This window comes from Hippoglossus hippoglossus, chromosome 1 (genome assembly GCF_009819705.1).
Source record: "Hippoglossus hippoglossus isolate fHipHip1 chromosome 1, fHipHip1.pri, whole genome shotgun sequence".
Classification (NCBI taxonomy): domain Eukaryota; kingdom Metazoa; phylum Chordata; class Actinopteri; order Pleuronectiformes; family Pleuronectidae; genus Hippoglossus; species Hippoglossus hippoglossus.
Window position 1 is genome coordinate 9993032 of NC_047151.1, and position 24156 is coordinate 10017187.

Consider the following 24156-nt stretch of genomic DNA (forward strand, 5'->3'; position numbering starts at 1 on the left):
TTTTGATGTTTGTGTTTTTGCTATTTGGGCTAAAATAATAATATGAATATGAATAATAATATGAATAGTATGAATAACATTACGAATAACAATAAGAATTATATTTCTTATTTATATTAATAATATGAATAATGATTCTCCTGAATGAGGATATTTAGTTGAAACTTGAAAAATAGTTTATTCTATTCAAATCCAGTTTGTTAACTGAGTCTGAGGATACTGGAAATAGTTTCTGGGTGTCAAAATAAAGTCCTCTGTGACTATAGAGCTAATACGTGATAAGAGGAACAGACGCGCATGGTTCTGGACAAAAAAAAACATACTTTGACCTGTTGTTTAACAAACGAGCTGTAGGAGGCAGCAGCACGCAACGACGGAGCGGGTGGCCTCGCGGAAACAAAGACGGCGAAGAAAAGAAGGAGTCAGTGACGTATTTCCGCCGTCAGTGGAGTCGCCGCGGGTAATGTCGGTGATGTCAAAGAGAAAGAAGGAGAACTAAACTTTAACTCACGCACCCGAAGACAGACAACGCAACAGCGTGCGAAACTACCCGGGGACGCAGCACTTTGTTCGCGCAGCAGCTTAGCCATCTAGTTTCCAGCTCCGCCATGGCCAAGGTGCAAGTGCTAAACGTTGCTGTGCTGGACAACCCGAGCCCGTTTGGAAACCCGTTCCAGTTTGAAATAACGTTCGAGTGCATGGAGGATTTGCCGGAAGGTGGGTAATGTGTTCAGTCTGCGTATAATACCAGTTTACTGAGAATGAGTGATGCTAGCTGTTGAATACCCTATAGCATTCTGCTAACGTGGGAACTTATGTGGTATCCCGCGTGAAGAGCTGAGCGGCCCGTCGTTTAGTTCGGCGATGACGTCAGGATTAGCTCTCCTCTTTGCTCGTTTCTTATGTTTCTTTTGACGAGTTGTTGAAATTTTGGCGCTGGCGGGTTTGTGCTCAGCGGCCCGCCCCCTCCTCGCAGAGATTGGCTCAGAGACGCACTTCCGAGTTCTTTCCGCTAAGCTGATTGGTCGAGCGCGTAAAGTTTCTGTAGCAACAAACAAGCTGAACGAGTTGCCGCGAACCGCCGAGTGACAACAGGGAAGCAGCCACTGGAACCAAGGACACATTGAATATGAAGTGTCATCAGCCCGGAGCTACTACACCGATACATACTAATAAGTGACTTTATTTATATAGCACTGTCTTAAAATACACGTTTACAAAGTGGCCTAAAAAAAGAGAAAACATGCAGTGCAATAACATATTTAAACAAGTTAATGCAAGAGACAATGGATAAAATAAAGCAACAATAAACGCTCGTTTAAAAGCAATATGAAAATAAAAACTATGTAATAAAGATGCGTATTTCAAAGAGGATAATGAGGTGGTTTGTCTGATCGACAGAGGGAGGTTGTTCCACAGCTGTGGAGCCCTGCCTCCCTCTGTCTCTAGTTGCCCTGGGTACAGAGAGCAACAGCTGCTTAGAAGCATAATGGATGAGAGGGTCTGATGTGGAAAGTGGTGCCATTCAGTGTTTTTTAAAAGATAAAAATAGAAAATCCACAAGGGTAACCAGTACAATGATGCCAGAATGGGTGTGATGTGGTCATATTTTCGACTTCTGGAGAGAACCCTTGCTCCTGTGTTTTTCCTTGTTGGGCGACAAGCTAAATATTTCAGTTTATTGTTAGTTTAGATCAGTGTAAATCACAGTGCCAAGAGATGCACTGATTACACTTGTCAAGGTGATCTCTAAGAGCAGGTGTCAATTTGTTAATTGTTATTTTCTGTGATGGTATTTCAAGTAGGACCTTTTTATTACCAATATTTTGAGATGACTAAAGTTAATATGAAAAACCTTCTGATACAATTTCCCCTTCCATATACGATTACAAAACATGGACTCTGCATATAGGCTGATACAGAGTACCGATTCATTACAATTGCATTTAAAAATGTAACAACTAATGTAATATATTTTAACAGCTAAATGCTGCCAACCCTGTGTGGAAGGATTATTGCTATGATTGTTCTATGGCCTGGCGCAGGTTAAACCTTTTGAAAAACAAATGCATACAAAGAATGAATGCCATAGAACTTATTGTCTAGTTTGACAATCATAACTGAAAAATAACAGAAAATTAATACCTTGGAATTCAAATGACTTCCTTTTAAATAGCTTTTGAGGTTCACTTCCGTCTGACATACTGTAGTGCCAAAGTGCTGACATTTGAGCTAGCTCTAGCTAATCCTACACTGCCAGAAATCGCTTCTTCTTCCCCTCTCCAAAAACAGTACTTGTGCAGTGCAATTGCAGATTTGCATTAGAGGCATTTCAGATGCTGGAATCGGCATCAGAATGTCTCTACTCAATACGACAATCAAATTCCCAACAAGTAGTCTGAGAGCAAAAATTAAGCAATAGAAGTGTGTGTGTTTGTGTGTTTGTTTTTGTGTGTGGTGTGTGTGTGTGTTTGTGTGTGTGTGTTGTGTGTGTGTGTGTGTGTGTGTGGTGTGTGTGTGTGTGTGTGTGTGTGGTGTGTGTGGGTGTGTGTGTGTGTGTGTGTGTGTGTAAAACTGAGCTATTCCTTCTCACTGTTGTCCCTTTATGGCTGTCAGACCTGGAGTGGAAAATCATCTATGTTGGTTCAGCTGAGAGCGAAGAATATGACCAGGTCCTCGACTCTGTTCTTGTTGGCCCTGGTACCGGCTGGCAGACACATGTTTGTCCTTTCAGGTGAGTAAGCTGTGGTGTTTGTAACTGCACTAGTTGGGTAAATTTCGACCTGATGTAATAATTTTTTCTCTTTGTCTCCATGTTGGTTCCCTCAGGCTGACGCCCCCAACACAGGGCTGATTCCAGAGAGTGACGCTGGTAGGAGTGACAGTGGTCCTCATAACCTGCACCTACCGTGGACAGGAGTTCATTCGAATTGGTTACTATGTCAATAATGAATACACAGACCCTGAACTACGAGAAAACCCACCCCTCAAACCAGACTATACTCAGGTAACACACGCACAGATGTCAGTCGCTGTCTGTAACGTGCCTGCTTATGAAATCTCAATCTCGAAATGTGGAAATCTCTGTGCACGATTATTAGTTCTTTTTAATTTGTCTGCAACATTGTGTTTTTATTGGTGCTTGCTGCTGCCTCCTTTTGCCAATTTTCCCTTGCAGAAAGTATAAACACAGTATGTGGGCCATGCTTGTGAAAAGGGTCCATCAAGATATAGAGTGATCTCTGCTGCCCTCTGGTGTTCTCAAATAGGTGTTGCAGGCAACTGCACCATTAAAAACAACTATAACAATTTTTCTTTCTTTTTCTATTATTTTTTCTCTTATTCTAAAAGAAGTAGCAGGGCAGGCCATATTTAGGTTCATTTATAGCACTGTTTTGAATATGTATAATAATCCATGATAATGATGGCTCTGGTAACATTAGTATTACATTTAATCTTTCCTGTCTTGTCCTAATAACATGATGATTTTATTTAGCAGCAATCCACTGGTGCCTGTATTTTGAGTTTCATCCTCCAGAAGTCAGGATCAAATTCATGTTTAGACTGCCGCCATCGTAATTTAAATTTTAAGTTTTATAGATTACACAGTTGGTTTTAACCAATGTCAGAACCTTACTCTATTGAATTAGGGTACTGCATTAGTCCTGGAGCCATTAGTCAATAAGTGAATTGATTGATTATTTTTCAAATATGTATAACATCTTTTATACGTTGATGGTATTAAGAACAATTGCAAGATATTCCCTAGTTGTAGATTCTCAGACGTGATTAGAAATTTAACCTTATGGATCTGTAGTGTCGGTCACAAGATAAGTAATTTGACTAATGACACATTGCGCCCCACGATATTTAACTGACTAAAATAATCAATTCCCCATTAAAATAATCAACAGATTATTGAATTTGAAAACAATTACTTAATACCTACACTGCTTAACTGTGAGCGTAATATAGACAGAAGCCAAAGTGTCTTTATCGCCCCCATGGTAGCTGGCTGAGACTGACTCGCAATTGGTCTATCGCATGTATCGGCGGGACCTCAATTTTGCGGATTGATCTCCCAGATCGCCACTGCGCAGCCTCTGGCACAAGATGGCAGCATTTGAAACCAGGATATTTAATTTGGTGTGAGGATGGTAAAAAATTCCTCAACAGGTAGGGTCTGAAAGGGTCTGATGAAAATGTTGAGTTGTGTTCACAGAACGTAAGACCGATTGTTAAACTAATTTCGATACCTAACCCGATGCTTTCATCCTTTCAGCTCAGAGGATATTTTAGCCTCCAATCCTCGCGTCACCCGCTTCCATATCAACTGGGAGGGCTTGGCGGACAAGATGGAGGACAGCGAGAACGTGGACCCATCCCCCAACATCGGTGGCATGCTCCTCCTTCCTGTATAACAGGAAGATGCCCCCTCTTGGACTAATGCCAGACAACTCCATGGACTGCATGTAAGAGTCATCAGTTCGATATAATGGACATGAAGCTCTTATTTTCTGTAACTCACCAACATCGCAAACACACATATTTGGACAAGGAGGCCATGGATGTATCTACGTGACATGTGGACATTATAAGGAAGCACAGACATGTCAGTGGGAACACTTTTTTATATCACTTACACAATTGCATCTTGGATATTTAGCAACAGTTTCCCTTCATAACCAGCAATGCCTTATTTTTTTTTTTACCATATCTCTGTCTTGCATCATGTTATAGCTGAGCCAGAGACATTTTGAGTCATCAGGGTGTGGTGATTGTATAACAGGAATGTTGTGTCCTCACAGCCCCAGAGACGTGCAAGTCATACTCCTTCACTGATGTTGACCTGTTTGGTTCCCTTTTACCCATGTTATGGCAGCGCTGTATACTGTGTGTCAGAATAGGTGTAGCTCTGTCTGCTTATAGAAAAACAATGCATTGTTCTGTACGTTTGTGTCATCTCATGTAAATCAATAGCGTCCGGAGAAAACAAATCTTAGTTTTATAATATGGGGCCATTTTCAGGGGTGTGTTGCAATGAGCAGCTTGACTTGCAGTTAGCCGGACAGCTGGTGCAGAGTACAACCTTTTACTTAACCTGCTGCTTTGAACAGCAACTCTTAACATGTTACATAAGATGTCTGTCTGCAGAAACATGGAGGTGAAGGAGATACAGATGCCACATTGCAGTCAAATTGCTTTTGAAAATTAAGGCTCACTGTAAATAATGTTTACCAAGTGCTTATTTCGTTCTTCCAGATAAGAAGACTTATTTTCTTTTTGTACTTACTATATAATCTGCCTCAGTATTTGTTATAACAGTGATGGGATTAATAAAAATGTGTTTTTTTGTGGACCTTGTGCAGCTTTATCTTAATCGCCACATCTTACACTGCTGCTTTCCTTCCTCACTAGTGAAGACAGAAGCTCAGCAGCAGCAGAGAGACTCTGTGCTAGTGTGTGTGAGCGTGCATCATCCCATTCTAACCCCCTCCCCTCTCTGCCACCTTTCTTTTTTTCCAGTTTCATTCATAAAATGCAGCAGCAGCATCACTTCACCATTTTCACTCTAGCCTCAAGTTGCTAGGCAACTGCAGAACCATAGGGAGGGAGGGCTGTCTGCTCTCACCCATTTTATCTCCTCTTAGTTGAAGGGACTAACTCCTCCATCCATCCCTCTGTTATCTCTGTGTGCTTCTCCCGTGTCTGCATTGTTTAATGATACTCTGTGACTGGTTAGACACAACGGCCAGGTAAAAGCACTGGAGTCTGGGATTGTAAAAAAATGTGTTTGGTGACAGAATCCATGTGTGGCATCACCTTCCCTCTCATAACTGCCTGGGGTTGTGCTCAAATGAAATGTTCCAGCTTCTCACATGAGGATTTGCTCTTGGTCTTTGTTTAATATCACTCTAATCCAAAACACGTTTTCATTCTGGGCTGCTGGGTTTCTTACATTTACAGGCCGTGTGTGACGATGAAAACAACTTGGTTACAGCCAGGGATTGTAGTTGGCCAGGTAAGTGAAACAATTAACCCAACACAGTAATCACTAGAACTTTTGAGAATAGACTGAGATGACCAAATATCTGAGTAATTTGGACCTCTCTTATGTCATAAAACAGGTGGTAGTAGTATTTGATCATTTCATTTAAAAGATGAATCCTTATCGGAATTGATATTCAGATGCATGTCTGTGAAATTGTTGCCTTTTGAGCATCCTGATGATATGGGGCCTTGGGCGTCTGATGCCCTCACCCCTGTAGGTGATGCAAGTGTGGGGAGAGGATGCTGCTGGATGAGGATTGTGACTGGAAAAGGATGTTGTCACAGATACCACACACAGTATTAATATAAAATAAGATAATCCTTTATTAGTCCCACAATGGGAATATTTGCAAATGATATGGATATATTTCATCCTGACTCATGAGATACGATGATCAATATGCTGATGCTAGATATATATAGACTAAGGAGGCACTAAGATAAGACTTAATGCACCTTTTTGTACATTGTTTCATTTCAGTTTGAAAATTGTCAAACTGACACTGGAACCACATTGCCCTGAATAAATACACAAGCGGCACTTTACCTCTTTAGGGGCATTTTGTATTTGTCAGTTAGACAGAAATTATGATGCATCATTATGTGATTGTCCTTGCATAAATCAATATCACTGTATCGTGATATTATCGTTATAGCGGACTATGTGTTGAGCATCGTATTGAGTTGCCTTGTGAATCCCAGCCCTACACTGTATATATGTGTGTGTATATATATATATATATATATATATATGACTGTGTATGTTTATTTTTCTTCATCCATCACCGGTCGTAAAAAGAGACTCGTCTTTTGTTATTTCCATTGAGTGAATCATTTCACACCGCATCACATCCACTCTTCCCTCCGCGCGCGCGCGCCTATCTGCGATCTGTTTAGAAACCCTGCCAGCCAGCCAGCCAGACCGCGCCGCGCGTGCGTGCGTGCGTTCAAAATCTGACCAACATTTCTAAATATAGCTCGCGGCTGACGTCACTCAGCCAAACGTGTATCAGTCGGTCGGCGGCGGTGATGAGGAGGAGTGGGGGGGGGGGGCTTTTTTTCTTCTTCTTCTTTTTTGGGTAGGGGTGGGGGCGCGCATTCCTGTCAGCCAATCACAATCCTCGCCGCCACTGAGGTTCCCACGGTTCGGCCACTTTGAGCCAATGGAGAACAGAGATCGGGAGAAAGTGGGCGCGCACGTCGTCAGGAGGAAAATAGTAGGTGGACGCTCCCCTCGCTCGGTTTTTATAGGGCGGCTGGACGCTGCCGGGTTTTTTTTTTGGCGAACGGCCAATCAGAGCGCTCTCTGCCACAGAAGCAGCGAATCAGAGCCTCGCTTCCCGCTGTCAATCAACCCCTCCCACCGTATATGGCAGAGTGGGCGGGGACGTGCGCTCGGCTGTAGTTCCGTCATCCCGCCTGTCTGCGAGGCTTCAGGGGCCGATGTTGATCTGGACCAACTCCCGCCGCCTGTCGGACCCCGCCGAGGCTTCATCTTTAATAAGGCTGAAGAAAATCGGCAGCTTCTCGGTTGAGAACATCGCCGCCCCCGCCCAACGGTGGTTTTTTTGGGGGGCTGGGGGAGAGAGGTGGGGAGCCGGGGGGGGGGCCTCGCTCGGCGGGGGCTGCAAGGAGGTACAGGAGGAGACTGGATCCTCCGCGTCCAGGCCAACTGCGACGGAGCTCGGCCTGAAGGTCCGGCGAAGCCCCAGCGACCGGGGGACCGCAGCGACAGCTCCCCGTGGGTGTTACGCTCGACATCGTTGGCGGTCGCTGGTGACACCGTGGAGGGAGCCAGCCGAGCCCGCAGCGCTCTCCCGTCTCCGCCGTGGCACCGCATCGGCAGCTGTCAGGCTACCACCGACCAGGAGCTCGGAGTTAGCGGCTCGGTACAGCTGGATCTAAGAAAACGCAGTTCGGACCTTTGATCGAGATAAGACCGGCTTGAGGAGGCGGCGGGGCGGCCGGAAAGCCACGGATCGCCCGTTGTCCAGTTGTCATCATGGGCAACGCGCCCACGGCCAGGAAGGGCAACGAGATGGAAAGCGGTGGGTACCTCCGCCAGCACACATCGCTCCCGGGCAGCACCTGCTCTGCTCCGGCCCCATGACACGAGCAGAGACGGTGTGATCCGACAGGCTGTGTAGCTTCACACAACAACACACACACCGTCCATCACAGGCCTATTCCTGCTCTGCACTCCATGAAGATCCCACTTGTGCCACCTCCCAAGAACATACATCACATATATTTAAATCCACACTCACACATACTGAAGATGAATAAATAGTGTGAGTATGGTTCAGCTGTGGATCTATGTGATCTGATTCATGTGGATGCTGAGGCAGGATGGAGCAGGATGTAGTGGTGTCTCCTCTGCTCAGATTCACTGTATGAGCTGTGGACAGAAATGCTGTTGTAAATTACACTGATCTTGTTTGGTGGAGCCATGTATGTCTGCAAGGTCTGTCTGAGTTGGTCTCAGTGCGTCTGCTGTGGTCCAGTGGAGGGTCACTGTTATGGTATGAGAGCATGGCAATGTAAAGGAGACACCTGCGTATATATATATATATATATATATATATATATATATGTATATATATATATATATATATATATATATATATACATACATATATATATATACATATATCTCTTACTCTAAAGTCAGCCTTGGTTGTAGCGGACTGGCCCGAATACCCATACACACACTTGTGTATGTTTGAAATATCTTATCAACCAGATACTATGTTCTACAGCTGAGTGAAGGGAGACAGGGGGTGGCAGAAAGACAGTATGAGATGTGGTCTAAGTGTGTAATCCAGTGTCATAGTGTTTTTTAAATTTTTCTCAGCATATATTTTGTTCAGGGACATGAAGCCTTGACCTGATAGGAACTGAGAGCACACACGGCCAAGGCCCGACTGTCCCCTTATGAAACCTCATTTAAACTCACTAGATCCGGATTTTTATTGGATCTGCAACAAAATTTCACAGACTCATGAATAGCAATTCCTCTTAACACTTCTTAAAGATGCACAAATATATACTTTGAGAACTCAACAAAGAAAGAAAAGCTTCTTGTTCAGAAAGTACGAATTCTGTCCTCACCTTTTTAAGTAAAATATGTTAAAAATTTAACTGAATGGGGTTCTATCCATTATGCATCCTTCCACCAAGTTGTGTGGTAACCTGTCCAGTACCTTTTGTGTAATCTCCTTACAAACAAACCAGTGTAACACGGGTGAAACATAACCTCCTTGCCTGAGGTAAACGTTTAAAGTCAAGCTTAAATGTTAACAAACACTTTATACCTGTGACTTATGCATTTTGCTTCTTTTAATTTGGTTTCCCTTCACCATAAAATTATAATCTTGCAATTTTAGTGTTTTACTTGCACAAGGTCTGAGGACAAATAATAGACAGATTGAAGAAGACAATGTTTTTAAAACAAACTTTGACACGACCCTACTCTTCTTCACTAGATTTCACTGGTGTGTGATCATCTAATTGTACGAATTGTTGTTTTCTTTACCCTAGAAACTGCGCTTTATATTTAAATACTTTCTATTTACACCAGCAGCGGGTCCTCTCTACGGAGGCCAACATGTTTTTTACAGTCTTCCAAGCTGGACAAACTAAACACCTTTTGAGTTTTTATAACAACTGAAGACTGCCACAGGTTCTCTTTCATGTTTGGAAGGGGAGGGTGAGGTGAGGGCTATTCAGCTGCAGCATGTAACTTCACCCATAGATGTCACTATATTCTACACACTGCCGCTTTAAATATGAGATCAATCGATCAAATGAGCACAAGAAAGCTTAATGTAAAGCAATATTTACAGAACAGGACAGTTCTGGTGGCTGAAGGTGAATAATCTGCGTGTTTGGCACCTTCTTGCATCTCATCCTCGGCCCCTTACACACCTGGTATTAACATCCGTGCTGAGAGATCTGATAACAAGTGACCAGCGCTAAGTACGTGTGTTCACACCTGGCAATAAAATGCATCCTGAATGGGTCTCCTGTGACTTGTGATCAGATCTCACTTCCTCGCTCTACATGCAATTTAACACGTACGACATTGTTGTTAGTTAAGACCAAACAATGTTGTTTTGAGCCAGTCTGAGTTTACAGATAAAAAGAAAAGGTACGTTTGATTCGTAGTGAAGCTGTAGTGGCTCAGAGGATGTCAGCTGAGTAGGAGGTCCTTCCTATGTGGCCCAGGACGGATTTGTGTTCACACTGCTAAAAGAATGTGGACGCATGTGGCCCAGTCCACCTCCGAATGTGGTCTGATCCGATCTGAGTTCATGCCCACCTTTACTTAGAGCGGATCCGCTCGTGATCGGATCACAAAAACCACATGTTAAAACCAGGTGGTCTTGCTCTAATGTTTTGCACTTTCTTTCTGTGTTTTATTTATTAAATCGGAAATGATCAAAAAAAGGGAAAATTATGCATTTAAAACATTGTATTCTTAAAATCTAAGCAATGTGTAGACAGCATTAGCTGGACTGTATAAGTACAAATGATTTCAGAAGACACACTGTTATATATTGTGTATTTGCCGTATCACTCTTTACACACATCACCAAAGCTTCTGGTTTTGTCCTCCACAGTCAAGGAGTTCCTTGCTAAAGCCAAAGAGGACTTCCTCAAGAAGTGGGAGAGTCCTGCACAGGTTAGTGTGATGATATGTCATTTCATCAACGTTATATATATTTGACTCTATTAAAATTAGCTTTTTTGATATGTATTGAAAAAATAGCTGTAGTCTTTCAGTTCTCCTCTGTGTCACCAAAGTTATATAGTTTATATGTGGAGGCTCTCTTTATTTCTCTTGCAATATAAAAATGACACTCGTCACTAGTGGAATTTCACTTGCATTTATATTTATTTAACACCAGAGGGTTTTTTTTTCATTCAGCTGATACCTGAGAGGAATGTCGCACATCTCTTTGGAAAATTTTAAAATAATTTGGATGATGACATAATGCAAGTGGTTTGTAAAATATGTGGGATGATGGTTTCTATTTTTAATTAAATTAATTTTGCTTGTGATTATTTTATCCATCTTCTCATATCAACAATACAGTTAATGTAAATACATTTAGAAAAAAAGATAGTTTAGAATTGATCCTTGATGATAATCAGCCGTGTCATCCAGTCATTAAAAAATAGATGGATGTTTTTTGTGCTTCCACAAATAAACAAACAAAAGCTTTTAGACTATTAAAAGCACAGATGATGTGTATCAGTATCCTTCACGTTTATACAGCATATCCAACATTCTCCTTTTCTCTATCTTTCTTTTACAAAACTATTAAACTATGCTTGAATCTAATTGACTAATTAAAGCATTTTTCATATAAATACATGGACTTTTTCTTTGAAACTTTGAGTAGATCTCAGTGATCAGCATTTTACAGTAAGATTTGCACACACCAAAATATGCACAACATAAACAAACACCCAAAGAAAAGAGAAATGATAGTAATAAGTCAAGTCTATTTATATAGCTCATTTAAAACAACCACATTTGACCAAAGTGCTGAAACAGCTTAAAATATGAAAATATAAGAATATAAAAATATGTATAAAAACAGAGAATTAATAGAAAATACAACAAGCAATAAAATGTTAAACCATCCTAAATATTTGAGAATTTAAATAACTTCCCACACCACAAACCCCACCATCCTATTTTCACAAAAAACATCTAACCCTTTTTGTTTTGTGCGTCCAGAACACTGCTGGCCTGGAGCAGTTTGAGAGGTTGAAAACCCTGGGGCACGGGCTCGTTTGGGCCGCGTTATGCTGGTGAAACACAGAGAAACGGGACAGCATTATGCCATGAAGATCCTAAACAAGCAGAAGGTCAGTCTGGGTTGGGGGGGTCGTGAGGGTCGCGGTGGAGTGTGTTATAAATATGTCCACCACTGAAGGGCACTCTCAGTTACTGTTTGCACAGGCCGCTCATAGAAAACATGATCATGTCATTGATGTGGAAATTCTTACAAAGCCTGTGACATGTATGGAAATCGAGAGAAGGCCTGGAGCTCATTGTGCTAGTGGTGCAAAAAGACGCAGGGACACAACGGATCCAGGTGCATTTCTTAGTTTTTCTCCTATGAACCTCTTTGAACCTGCTTATATATGAACCTCTTTGAATATGCAGATCACATTACAAGCAGAGTCATTTTAGGAGCTAATTGGAATAAAACTGTACTTGATCCCCTTAATATTTATAGATACAAAAATATTACTGAATTGGATGATCCAGTGAATTTAATACCTAAAAGATTTTTGATGACTATTTGTGCAGAAAAGTGATGTCAATCTAAAATGATCATAAAGCTGCTGCATAAAGCTACATGTCATTGTGAGTATGATTATTGTTTATGTGTACTTATATGTGCTTGGGTCTTCATCTTCTTTTGGAATCCTATTTAGAAAACGGTATTGCCACATCGGGTTCACATTGCGCTCTGCACCTCCTGTAGTGGAACAGTTCTCTCTTAAAGGACAGGGGGGATGTCTGCAGGATGAGAGCAGCTGATGTCAGTGCCCATTTCTGAGACCACCTGCTCAGACTGTGTAGTTTATCTCTTATCCTCTCCTGTTCCAGCACCTCCTACAGTTTGTGTCCCTCCGTAGCCTAATTACACTGCAATACTTGTTTTGTCAGATTTCCAAAAGTGGAAAAATAAGTTTCTAACACTTCACTTATTTCCTGAGTTTCTGCATGTGTTTGCAATGTTTTTGTCCAAGGTGTAATGTTTGAAGCAGCTAGTGCCAGGTACAAACTATATATCATTTGAATGTTAATGATATGCCACCCATGCAATAGATATAATGCTGGTACACTGAAAGTCTTTTATTGAGGCTGCTGTGATCTGAAGGAGGCAAACTAAGCTTTTAGCTTTAAGCTGCTATTGGAATATAACAGAGAACAATTGTCTTAGCTAGTGTTAACAGTCCCATCTTCAACAGTTCTAAACTGTTGAAGATTCATATATAATGTTGATTCCACACTGAATCTGAATCCACATGATCTCAGCTGGACAATAGTGGTAGTTACAGGTTTGTAGCTCTGTTTGTCCCCAATTCATTATTAAAACTGAAATATTGACCCAGTGGCAAAATTCATTTTCACTATTTTACATAATTCACATGTTAAAGGGATAGTTCACAGAAAAATGAAAATTCACTCATTATCTACTCACCACTATGACGATGGAGGGGTGAGGGAAGTGTTTGAGTTCACAAAACACTTTTGGAGTTTCAGGGGTAAACAGTGTTGCAGCCAAATCCAATACAATTAAAGTAACGGAGGACTCCTTCAAATGTAAAAAAACAACAGAAACTTCCTCCATACTGCTCCTGTGGTGTCATCCAAGTGTCCATAAGCCCCGACATTTAATTTCGATTGAAACGGTGGCATTTACACCATGTTTTAAGCCTTAATGTCCGCAACCGGTAGTAGCGATGCTAGCGGAAGTATCACGCGTACCCTTGGGCGAGAGCTTGTATGCGTGAGAACATGAACACGGCTCTAGGGGAGGATATCAGAGGACGTCTAGGCTTCTAAACATCATTACTTTCTCTCTTTTTTGCAAGATACATATGGTCCACTCTCTCTCTCCCTCTTTCTTTCTCCCTCTCTCTGCCTCTCAGGTGGTGAAGCTCAAACAGATAGAGCACACTCTGATGAGAAGAGGATTCTTCAGGCTGTCAGCTTTCCTTTTCTGGTGCGGTTAGAGTACTCATTCAAGGTATGCTAAACTTTAATTGAAAATAATTATTGTACCTGGCACACCCAGTTGTCTCTAAAGGATTGAGCAGTGTATCATGAGTGTGCAGAAACAGAGAACAAGTGCCACGTTCAACTGCTGACTCATGATTCAGCCCATGAACTGTCCATCATGATATTATGTCATCATCTGTGTTGGTGAGTTGTCCCAAGGTAAGAGATACAAAATTTGACAAAGGGCTGGACAATAAAACAATATGAATAATATTGCATCATTGTCATCAATAGAAATATAATGAATGTTCAATATATATATATCGATATAATGCCTATAAACACAATGAGGAGATTTAAAAAATGTTTTGCTGTTTGTCATTCTCATGCTCATAAAGAAGAGTTTAAAACCTCAACCTTTTACCCAGGAGCAAATATCAACTTGAAACAAATGATAATGTAATATTTATCATGATAATTAAACGATAACACACACACAGGATTCTTGCCCGGATTCGTGTCATTCATTCATGCATTCATACACTTCAGTATAAAGTCAGTGTAATACATGGACTCTGAGGATGAGGGTGGGAGAATCACCAGTTTTAGAACCTGATAGTGATGAAAGTGAAAAACAAAACAATGAGCTCAAAGACCTTAAAACACTAAGAGGAAGCAGAGTCAGCTGATAATTATCTGTCACATTGAGCAACACATTTCAAATGTACACATTCACCTCTTCACACACACACCATTTCGCCACTTTCTCCAATCAATTTACTGATCTCACCCTTTATTAAGATCTTTGCACACCCAATCCATATTTTTGGTTTCTTTTTTTGAAATCATCATCCAATAAAAATCGTCACACACATAAACCTGATACGTTTTATTATTCTTTTATTCTGAGAATTCCGACAGAATGGAAGTCGAGCAGTGAGGATGATTTTGTCCTCTCACTTCTTGAAAAAAGCCAATACTGTCAGGAACAAGGAGAATTTCATCTTCTGATCAAGGAGCTGCGAAATTATCCAGATCGCTCCCAAGTCTGTTTCAGGATGGCAGTGGTCCAGTTTTAATACACTACCAGCACTGAGGCCGCAGATAAAAAAGATGAAAACCGATTTCTGTGATCCAGTTGATCCTGAACAGCTCAAACAACAGATGTGAAACACGTAGCAAATCGAACCTGTTCCGAAAACTTTAATCAAGGACAAGAGTTTCAGTTTTGGTGTGTAAACATGATTGACACAACGTGAGGTATTTATTTTTAAAAGTGCGACAATTTTCAACAGAAATATGGTGTGCAAAGACTCCCATCATCATTGACAATTAAACCTATTAAGAGTAATAAGTGATAAACAAATACAGAGTGAACTGAGCTTGGCTGCAGCCCCCAAGGGCAGTTAACTAAAGCAAACCAACATTTGTCTTCTTCGGCTTCTTACTCTCATCTTCCTTCTTTGACAGTGGCTGCTTGGGCTTGTACAGACTAACTCTGCTGATGGCCATGCTCCAATGAAGTCCTTATTTGGGTTAAGCTGTTTAGATGCACCGTGGACACCTCAAATAAACCTATTAACAGAATATTCCTGTCCACGTGTGGCGTCCAGCACACAGATAGAACAGTCAACAACACACGTTACATGAACTCAATGCGACAAGTGCATTAAGAATGAAATCCCCCTTGATGATGTAAAGCTGGGGTTATTTAGCTCCACTAAAGGGTCCAAAGAAAATGTGATTTTTGGAAATTGAACATGCCCTTGGATGGTACATGGCCTTAATTCAAGCTTTTATATGGTAATAACTGTAGTAAATCAGTAGATTCATTTCCACTAACCCAAATCACCAGTTTCTATGTCGTCCGCTTGCTCATCCCTTGTGTGTTTGTGTCTGATTAAATGCATGTGTGTACGTGAGTGAGTGAGTGTCACTAACAGGTCCTCTGTCTTCCCCCAGGACAACACTAACCTCTACATGGTGATGGAATATGTGCCGGGTGGAGAGATGTTCTCCCATCTACGGAGAATTGGCAGATTTAGGTTAGTGCCTGTACGCAGCGTCGAGTTTTACTGCACCAACAGACAGAAGGAAACATGGTGACCTGTGTACTCTCACATCAACTGTGTTCTCCTCTACTCTACGCTCTTGTATATTGTACTTTTTTCTATTCAGATGTGTTCTTGCAATTCAGGTTTGGAGTTGGACTTTGTTTTATTTATCACTGTTCGGTACTACACACTCTGCTAAACCGCCCTCTGTCTATCTTCCTATGATTGTGTGTGTGTGTGTGTGTGTGTACACGTACAGTGAGCCTCATGCTCGGTTCTACGCTGCTCAGATCGTCCTGACCTTTGAATATCTGCACGCTTTGGACCTGATCTACAGAGACCTGAAACCTGAGAACCTGCTCATAGACCAACAGGGCTACATCCAGGTAAACAACTTAGTGTTTATTTCTTTATTTCTATATAAATCCCTGTCTGTGGCAACATGCATACATGTATTAAGGCACTCACAAGGCCTGAATGAACACTTTTATTTCAGTAAGAGTTCACAAGTTGATGCTAAACAGTGGCAGCCACTTTTCTGACATACCTGTGGCTGTTGATATTTCAGGCTTGCTCCAAACCCCCCAGATATGTCAGTCTACAGCCGTACACCCCCCTACCTGAATTCTCCACTATGCACTTATCTGCTCATGGTTTCATTCATCCAAACCTTGAGAGAACTTTACGCAGCATTTGACAGATGGACAGAGCTTTTAACTTCAGTGCTGCTGCAGTTGAATTTCATGTTTAGCAGTCCTGCAACTAGTGTGGATTATTTTCTCAATTCACCGATTAATGATTCATTGATTAATTTTTTGGTCTATGACCTTTAAGAAAACTGTGGCCATTAAAACTTCCCATAGCCCAAGGCGACGCCGTCACGTGGGATAGTATGCGAATGAAAATGCGTCAAAACAGTATTAAAAGTATTGACACATGCAAATTGTCAAGTTTGAGAACTTGATATAGTTATAACAGATTATGAAAAATGCAGCAGACTACTTTTCTGTCTACCAACTTATCACAGTTTGATTTACTTAAACTAACATAAGCCACATAAAATTATAAATTCAAGATGTCACACAGGTATAACCAGTGGTTAACCAGTGGTTATACCTGTATAACCAGTGTGACAACCTTTGACTGAGAAGCTAACTAATAAATTGGGTCTTCCACTAACCAGAAGGTTGGTATTCCAGGCTCTTCCAGTCTGCATTCGGAAGTGTCCTTGGGCAAGATACTGAACCCCAAATTGCCCGTGACGGCTGTGCCAGCAGTGTATGAATGGTGTTACAGAAAAGGCGCAGCGAATAGAAGCAGTGAATGAATGTGTGCGTCAATGAATGAATGGGGGAATGCAACTTGTACTGTAAAGCACTTTGAGTGGGCTATAACACTGGAAAATTGCTATATGAATACAGTCCATAATAAAGACAGAACAATAACCACAATAAGATAAAACATACAGTGATAGACTAAATTTCATACTTACAAAATAAAATATACAATAATAAAATAACAATACTGATTTAACACCACTCTGCAGTCAGTGCTGTGACTGTTTGTTGATTATTTTATACAAGGTAATAACACACAGAAGAATGTAAAATGTCCTGAGTTTTGCATTTGCTGCTTGCTCGGTCTGAATGGCACCATCCCACCCGACTCAGCTTGTACTTGGTGGAGTCTTAACATGCATAAGGTGTAGTAGTGTAACTGGGGGCAGGTATGAAATCTAACATTAGATATGACATATTGTTATTATGATATACTGCCACTGTTATTGTCTTTGTCTTTATCAGTTACACTGGTTGGACCCAGTTTCACCGAGCAGAAAATTACTATAATGGATAGTTTGTGTTTTCACTTCCAAACGTGGGATTTAGATAATTGAGTTAAACCAGACTTTTAAATACCTTTTAAAAACAGTTGTCACTTCAAGACTGTGTCTCAAAAATGAAGCCGGTGAACACAGTTGGATTATAACTGTTAAAAATAAGACCAGAGCTATTAAAAATACAGAATATTCAAACAACATAGAGGTTTTTGCCGTCACTCTCCACTAAGTCTCTATATAAGTGTCTAAAAACCAACAGCCACATCTGCATGCATCTATGGCTGTGTTGTGAATTCACACTCACCTGTTCTTGCTGAATGGTTTGTGGCATGGTGGTGCCGTCCCTCTAGCACAGGTTCTGTTTCCATCTAGTGGTCAACAGTGTAACGACAAGTAGTGGAAAGATGCATTCTCCTCCTGTCTCTGCAGCTGTCTGTCTGTCTGTCTGTCTGTCTGTCTGTCTGTCTGTCTGTCCTTCACATGGTTAAACTCGACCAGGCGTTCTGAGAGTATCATTTCTCATATGTTCTTTCTCTTCCTCATTCCCTCCTCCTTGTGGATGCTTTCCTCTCCCAGGTGACAGATTTTGGCTTTGCCAAAACGTGTAAAGGGCCGGACCTGGACACTGTGTGGCACCCCAGAATATCTGGCCCCAGAGATTATTCTCAGCAAGGTGAGACACCACTGTTCCCCTTTAAACTTGGTGTGGGAGTCAATCATGTTTCCTTTCACCTTCACTCATTAAGCACTTGAACAAAATGTGACAATTAATTTGAACAATTTTGAAAGCAAACTGAATGAATACTGGGATTACTGTGTTGTGCAAATGATTTATTTAATTCAACTAGTAATTTTACTTGACTGTACAAAGTATTACTACTGTTATATTGCCTATGATGTGGCATATCATAGCAAAGCAGCTGAACCTTTAAATGGAGGCAGGTTGTGCTGGATAAATAAAATGCAGTCAAATAGTAGCTAGACGTGAATCAGGATCAATAAAACTAAAAGATATTTCAAATAACATCAAATCATGTTTGATGAAATCTTGAAAACCTGTCTCTAACTGTCTTCTCTCCACCAGGGTTATAACAAGGCAGTGGACTGGTGGGCGCTGGGCGTGCTCGTTTATGAGATGGCAGCAGGATACCCCCCCTTCTTTGCTGACCAGCCATTCAGATCTATGAAAAGATCGTATCAGGGAAGGGAGTTTGACCACAGTAATGTTGGCCATGCTGCTTTCTCTCCTCTTGTACTCTGCTGATTGCTCTGACACTATCTGTCCTGTAACACTAACAAGTATTTAAAAAAACTAACACATTTAAGTCAGTATCAGTTGTATTTTGTTTATCTCAGTCTAGCTTTACTTTTGAAAAACAGTTTGGCTTCAGTTTGATTTTTCTTGTGATCATAATCACTTAATCTCCGATGTAGCCTCTTAATAGAAAAATATGTGTGGCAAGGTTAGATTCAAGGTGACAGTTTTTAACGGTTTGACCAAAACAATCCTGCTAATGCCAAGTTCACACTACACGACTTTCAAAGTTGTTGGATCACTGTGCAGTTCACATTGCAGGAATTCTTAAAGTCGTTTTGAGTTCATACTACACAATTGACTGGCGACAGGGTTCTCACCACGTTCGATCCCACAACCAAACCCTAACCATACATGGGAATAGACACAGTGAGTCACACTGATCTTCTTGTCACATCACAGTTGTATAGAAATAGCCAATCATGGTGATTATTCCCAACTTTGCCATTCATTATTATCTAACTCAGGAAAAAGAACTCAATATTTGATAACTCCACACTTTTATTTTTACTTTGTGTGGCTCATTGTTAATCTAGCCTATTCATGTAGTACTTTGCATAAAAGCAATATGCCTAAATCCAGGGGCACCTCACCACAACATATACTTTCACCCCGACCTGCACTCTGATTGGCTGTAGTTGTCGCCAGTTCGTCCAGATATTTAGCCTGCCAGAAATCTAGTGTGCGAGCCCCTCAGCTCATGTCTTGAAGAGTTCACAAACAGTGATTGGCTTCACAAGCTTTTATTTAAGGAGACACATTCTCATTATTCTACAGCATGTTAGGGTTTGTGGAGGTAGCTGGGAGAGCACCTCCACCGGAGGATCAATCAGCGCAGGTGAGAGCTGCTAGCTGATTGATCCTCAGGTTTAAAAGGCAGAAGCGGCGCTACCTCGGGTCTCACACTCTCAGGACACTCAGGACCGAGAACACTGGAGAACCCTCAGAGACACGCACGGACAGAGACACTGAGCTGCAAAGCTAACCGCCAGCAGAAATTGCTGGCCTCTTTATGTTTGTCTTTAAGTTTATGTTTGCACCGGGTCTTTAAATAAAGAATGCCTAAAACCTGAATGGTTCGTCTCCGGCTGCTGTGGTGAGAGCCCCACGTTGGTCGCCAGTGTGGCAGTAGACCAATACAGTGCAAACATACACTTAAAGACAGTTTGTAAGATTTAGGTGAAAGGGATCCATATTGGCAGGGACTGAATATAAAATAATCCTAGTGATGTTTTCACTAGTGTGTTTCATCTAAATTGTAAGACTAGTTTTTTTCTTTTACCCTAGAATGAGCCCTTTATATTTACATCTGGAGCGGGTCCTCTCTACAGAGTCCACCATGTTTTTTACAGTCGTCCAAACTGGACAAACTAAACACCTTTTGATTTTTATGACAACTGAAGGAGCCACAGGTTCTCTTTCATGTTTGGAAGGGGAGGGTGAGGTGAGGAGTATTTAGCTGCAATATGCATCTTAACCACTAGATGTCACTAAACGCACTGAACCGTTAAGTGATTTTTTTTCTTTTTACTGCACTTTCTCTAAATCATCGTGGTTTGTTAGAATTTATAAAACACAGGAAAATCAGTTCCTGTGTGATTTTACCTGTTAAATACTCACTGGTGTCACAAAGTGAAAAACATTACAGATTTTATAAAGCAGCTGTTAGAATATTCTTGTGTTTTATCAATTAGGAATATTTTTTTATTAGTATATTTGAAAAGTCACATGATCATCTCACATCTCTAATCTGACACTGTGTCCCTCCTCTCGCTTTCTGTCTCAGGTTCGTTTCCCATCTCACTTCAGTTCAGACCTGAAGGACCTCCTGAGGAATCTACTACAGGTGAAACTTAGATATATAACCTGCTTTCAGACATGCGCTGAACTCCAGAGATCGTCAGGAGTTTCTCCCCAGGGCTGTTTGTTTGAACACAAATATCTGTTGTTGGAGTTTCTGCAGAGTTTCTCATTCTGGTCCCTGGGTATAAGTCCGCAGAAACTCTGGAGGGGCCCGATGTGAGAACACAGCAGGAGTTCTGAGTAGTTCATGTGTGAAAGAAAACCTCTGGAGAAAGTCCGGACCCAACTCTCTGGAGGTTCATCCAGAGGACATGTCTGAATTCAGCTATCTATATATATACAGTATATACCTCCACCAAGGCCTAACAGTGCCCTTAAATTGAATCAAGCATCAAACCAAACTATCTATCACTCCCTAAAAATGCCCAATCCTTTTTTTAAATCAAGATCAATGAATTATTTCCTGGGAAATTGGTAAAGCTCTATCTCGCAATGTTAAAAAAGTGATCAGAAAATTCCTGGATCTTCCCAGTACATTTTGTCTGCATCCACGCCAAAATGTACCTGGTTCAAATTGTCCTTGTGTCCCATTCTTTCACCAAGTTCATGGAAATCTTTGGAGTAGTTTTAGTCTAATCTGCTAGAAACCCCAAAAACAAATGGACAGTGACCAAAAAACATAACCTCTTGGTGAAGGAAGCAAAGACCTCAGCCATTTTGATGATGAATTTTCTATTTTCAGAATTAAATCTAATTGTAAAAGTGAGGAAAACATTCTGGTTTATCCTTCAGGTTGATCTCACAAAACGTTACGGGAACCTCAAGAACGGGGTCAACGACATCAAGGGACACAAGTGGTTTGCGACCAACCGACTGGATCGCCATCTTCCAGAAAAAGGTACCATTATACTTTGCATGTTCTCAGTGTGGATGTGAGTTCGCCTGCGTTATCTTTGCTTTTTAAATCGTCTGTTTTTGACCTTGTTCAGGTGGAAGCTCCCTTCGTCCCCAAGTTCAAAGGACCAGGCGACACCAGCAACTTCGACGACTACGAGGAGGAGGAGATCCGCGTCTCCTTCACTGAGAAATGTGCCAAGGAGTTTGCTGAGTTCTAGAGTTAAGAGAGCGACAGAGGAAGAGAGAAAGGAAGTAGGGAGAGTCACAGGTAGGCTGGTCAAGTGGGAGACACTGGGGAGAGAGCACTGTCTCCTGTCCAATCACAAGCACCAGCTACAAAAAAGAGGGGAAAATGGGATAGAGAAGGGAAAAGAACCAGGAGACTGATAACCAGCAGTGTTGCCTTTTCTGTTGCTGTTTTTGTTGTACTTTATTTATTATTCTGTCTTATTTATGAATCCCTTTATAATGAACGTGTGCTTTAGATTCATGGGTGTCGGGACCCTCACTTAATTCGAGTTGCCTCCACACAAGGTTCCCCCCCCCCCTCTTTTATCATTTCCTTCATCTTTTGTTCACTTCTGCACCAGAACATAGAGACATCAGTCTGTTCGAACCTCCAGTCTCTAAGTCATGACATAAAGCCAATCAAGTCTTGTTCAAGCCGAAGTCTCAGTCTGCACAAAGGTTTCTTCAATTTAAAACCTACTTCTCACCCGCGCTTTGCGTTTATAGCGGGACGAGCATGTTAATAAGTCAATTTAAAGGCGTCTCACACACGTATGCACTTTCAGCTTAAATGACTATCTTTTGAAGTTTAGGTTTAATTTTCCTGTAAGATGTAAACATGGACCCTCTCAAATCATAGACAACATACTTTTACTGTATGTCTGTGGTATGATGAGCCAATAAAGAAGTAATCAGCAATGGGTCATGTGCTCAAAGTCATTTTAGATGACACTTAAGGGGGGAAAAAGTGAATTGAATTTTCAGTGTAACCCCATCTTTACTTCTTGTCATTGTTAGCATAGCCCGGCTTTGTGCACATGTACAGCACTCAACTTTTAAATGTTATTAGATTCTAGTGGCTCTAATGATGTCATGTCACGCTAACAAACGAGGGAACAACGAGAAGGGAACATCATGGAAATATCTCAGTTTTATCTGTGTTTTTGAGGAACACTGTTACATAATGGTATCTCAGGTTTGAACATATCACTCAATAGACATCCTATCAACGCAAGTCGTCAGGATCAGAAGGTTAAGAAGGCGTGCTTCCGTCGTTCGTTCTCCCTCTTCCAGAAGAATTGCTTTTGCTAACGTTAATGACTCTGTTTGGTCTTGAAAGCACTTGCTGTCTCTGCTCAGAGCTACTAGTCAAGTTGATTGTGCATGTGGAATCAACAATTTGACCCTTTGTCATTTCTAAATGAACGAGACCATGTGAGGCAGACTACCTCAAACTGCTTCTGGTCAACACAACTCTTTGACCAGTCATTGGTGGCGCTGTGGATAGTGTGCTTTGGCTCTATGGTCTTCTATAGAAACTTGTGTTTATTTTCATCTCCCCCAGCACCCAACCCTCCTCCTTTCGGACCACACTCAATGTGACAGTCTTAACCCCTTTTCCACTGGTCAATAAGACCAATAACACCTGCTAACATCTGGCTTTTGTCTGCAATGAGAACGGATACAATCTGCAGTTAATCCCGGGTCAAACAACTCTGCGGTCGACACTCCGGCTCCGATCAGCGGTGTTGGAAACGTGACACCCAGGTGAACGCGCTAATTTGGCAAGATAGCGATGCGAGAGAGTGCCTCGGTGTGTTTGTGACGTCAAATATATGTAAGAAAATAGAAAGGCAAACTCCTCTACTGGCAATGGGAAAAGAGTTAATTGTGTTTTTTGTTGGTTTACCCACGTTTAAAAAAACCTGCGTATACCCACTAATTTTGTTGTAAAGACGTATTATATGTTACAGCAACTCTGTGTTGAAAACATGCGTAGGTTTTGCTTTATTTTCTTTTTCATGTGGTGATGAAGTAAAGAGGACGTGGTAATCTGTTGAACGAGTTAGGAGAAGGCAGAGCAGCTGAAGCATAACAGAGCTAGTGTGCTGAGAATTAACAAAAAATGTTCCTAGTGCACAGTGTGGAACCGGCTGTTTAAAGTACACGACACATAGCACTTCAGGTGTCCAGCGTCTCCTTAACTCCTGAGCTGTGACAGCAGAGGACTTAAGCAGAGCCCAAAAAAGTTGTAATTGTTGGATTCTTTCATTCAGAATTTCTAAAACAACACCAAGTGACACTAGTGTGTGTTTCATCCATGAGAAAGCTGTATTTTAATGTGCGACCATCATCAACACAATTGATAATAATTGATCATTTGGTTCATACAGGCCTCGTTTTTTTCTCACCTTTTATTCACTTTTGTCTTTCCTGTCCA

General features: G+C 41.4%; 1 protein-coding gene and 1 pseudogene across 1 annotated transcript; both read left to right on the plus strand.

The window, feature by feature from the left end:
* The first annotated feature begins 427 nt into the window (after positions 1-427).
* Positions 428-5359, plus strand: asf1bb (anti-silencing function 1Bb histone chaperone). Its single transcript, XM_034598197.1, has 4 exons — positions 428-717; positions 2617-2734; positions 2830-3007; positions 4283-5359. Exons 1-3 carry the CDS (start codon positions 609-611, stop codon positions 2852-2854), a joined length of 252 nt encoding a protein of 83 aa, XP_034454088.1. The 5' UTR covers positions 428-608; the 3' UTR covers positions 2855-3007; positions 4283-5359.
* A 2066-nt stretch (positions 5360-7425) lies between these two features.
* Positions 7426-23994, plus strand: LOC117769373 (annotated as a pseudogene).
* The last annotated feature ends 162 nt before the right edge of the window (positions 23995-24156 follow it).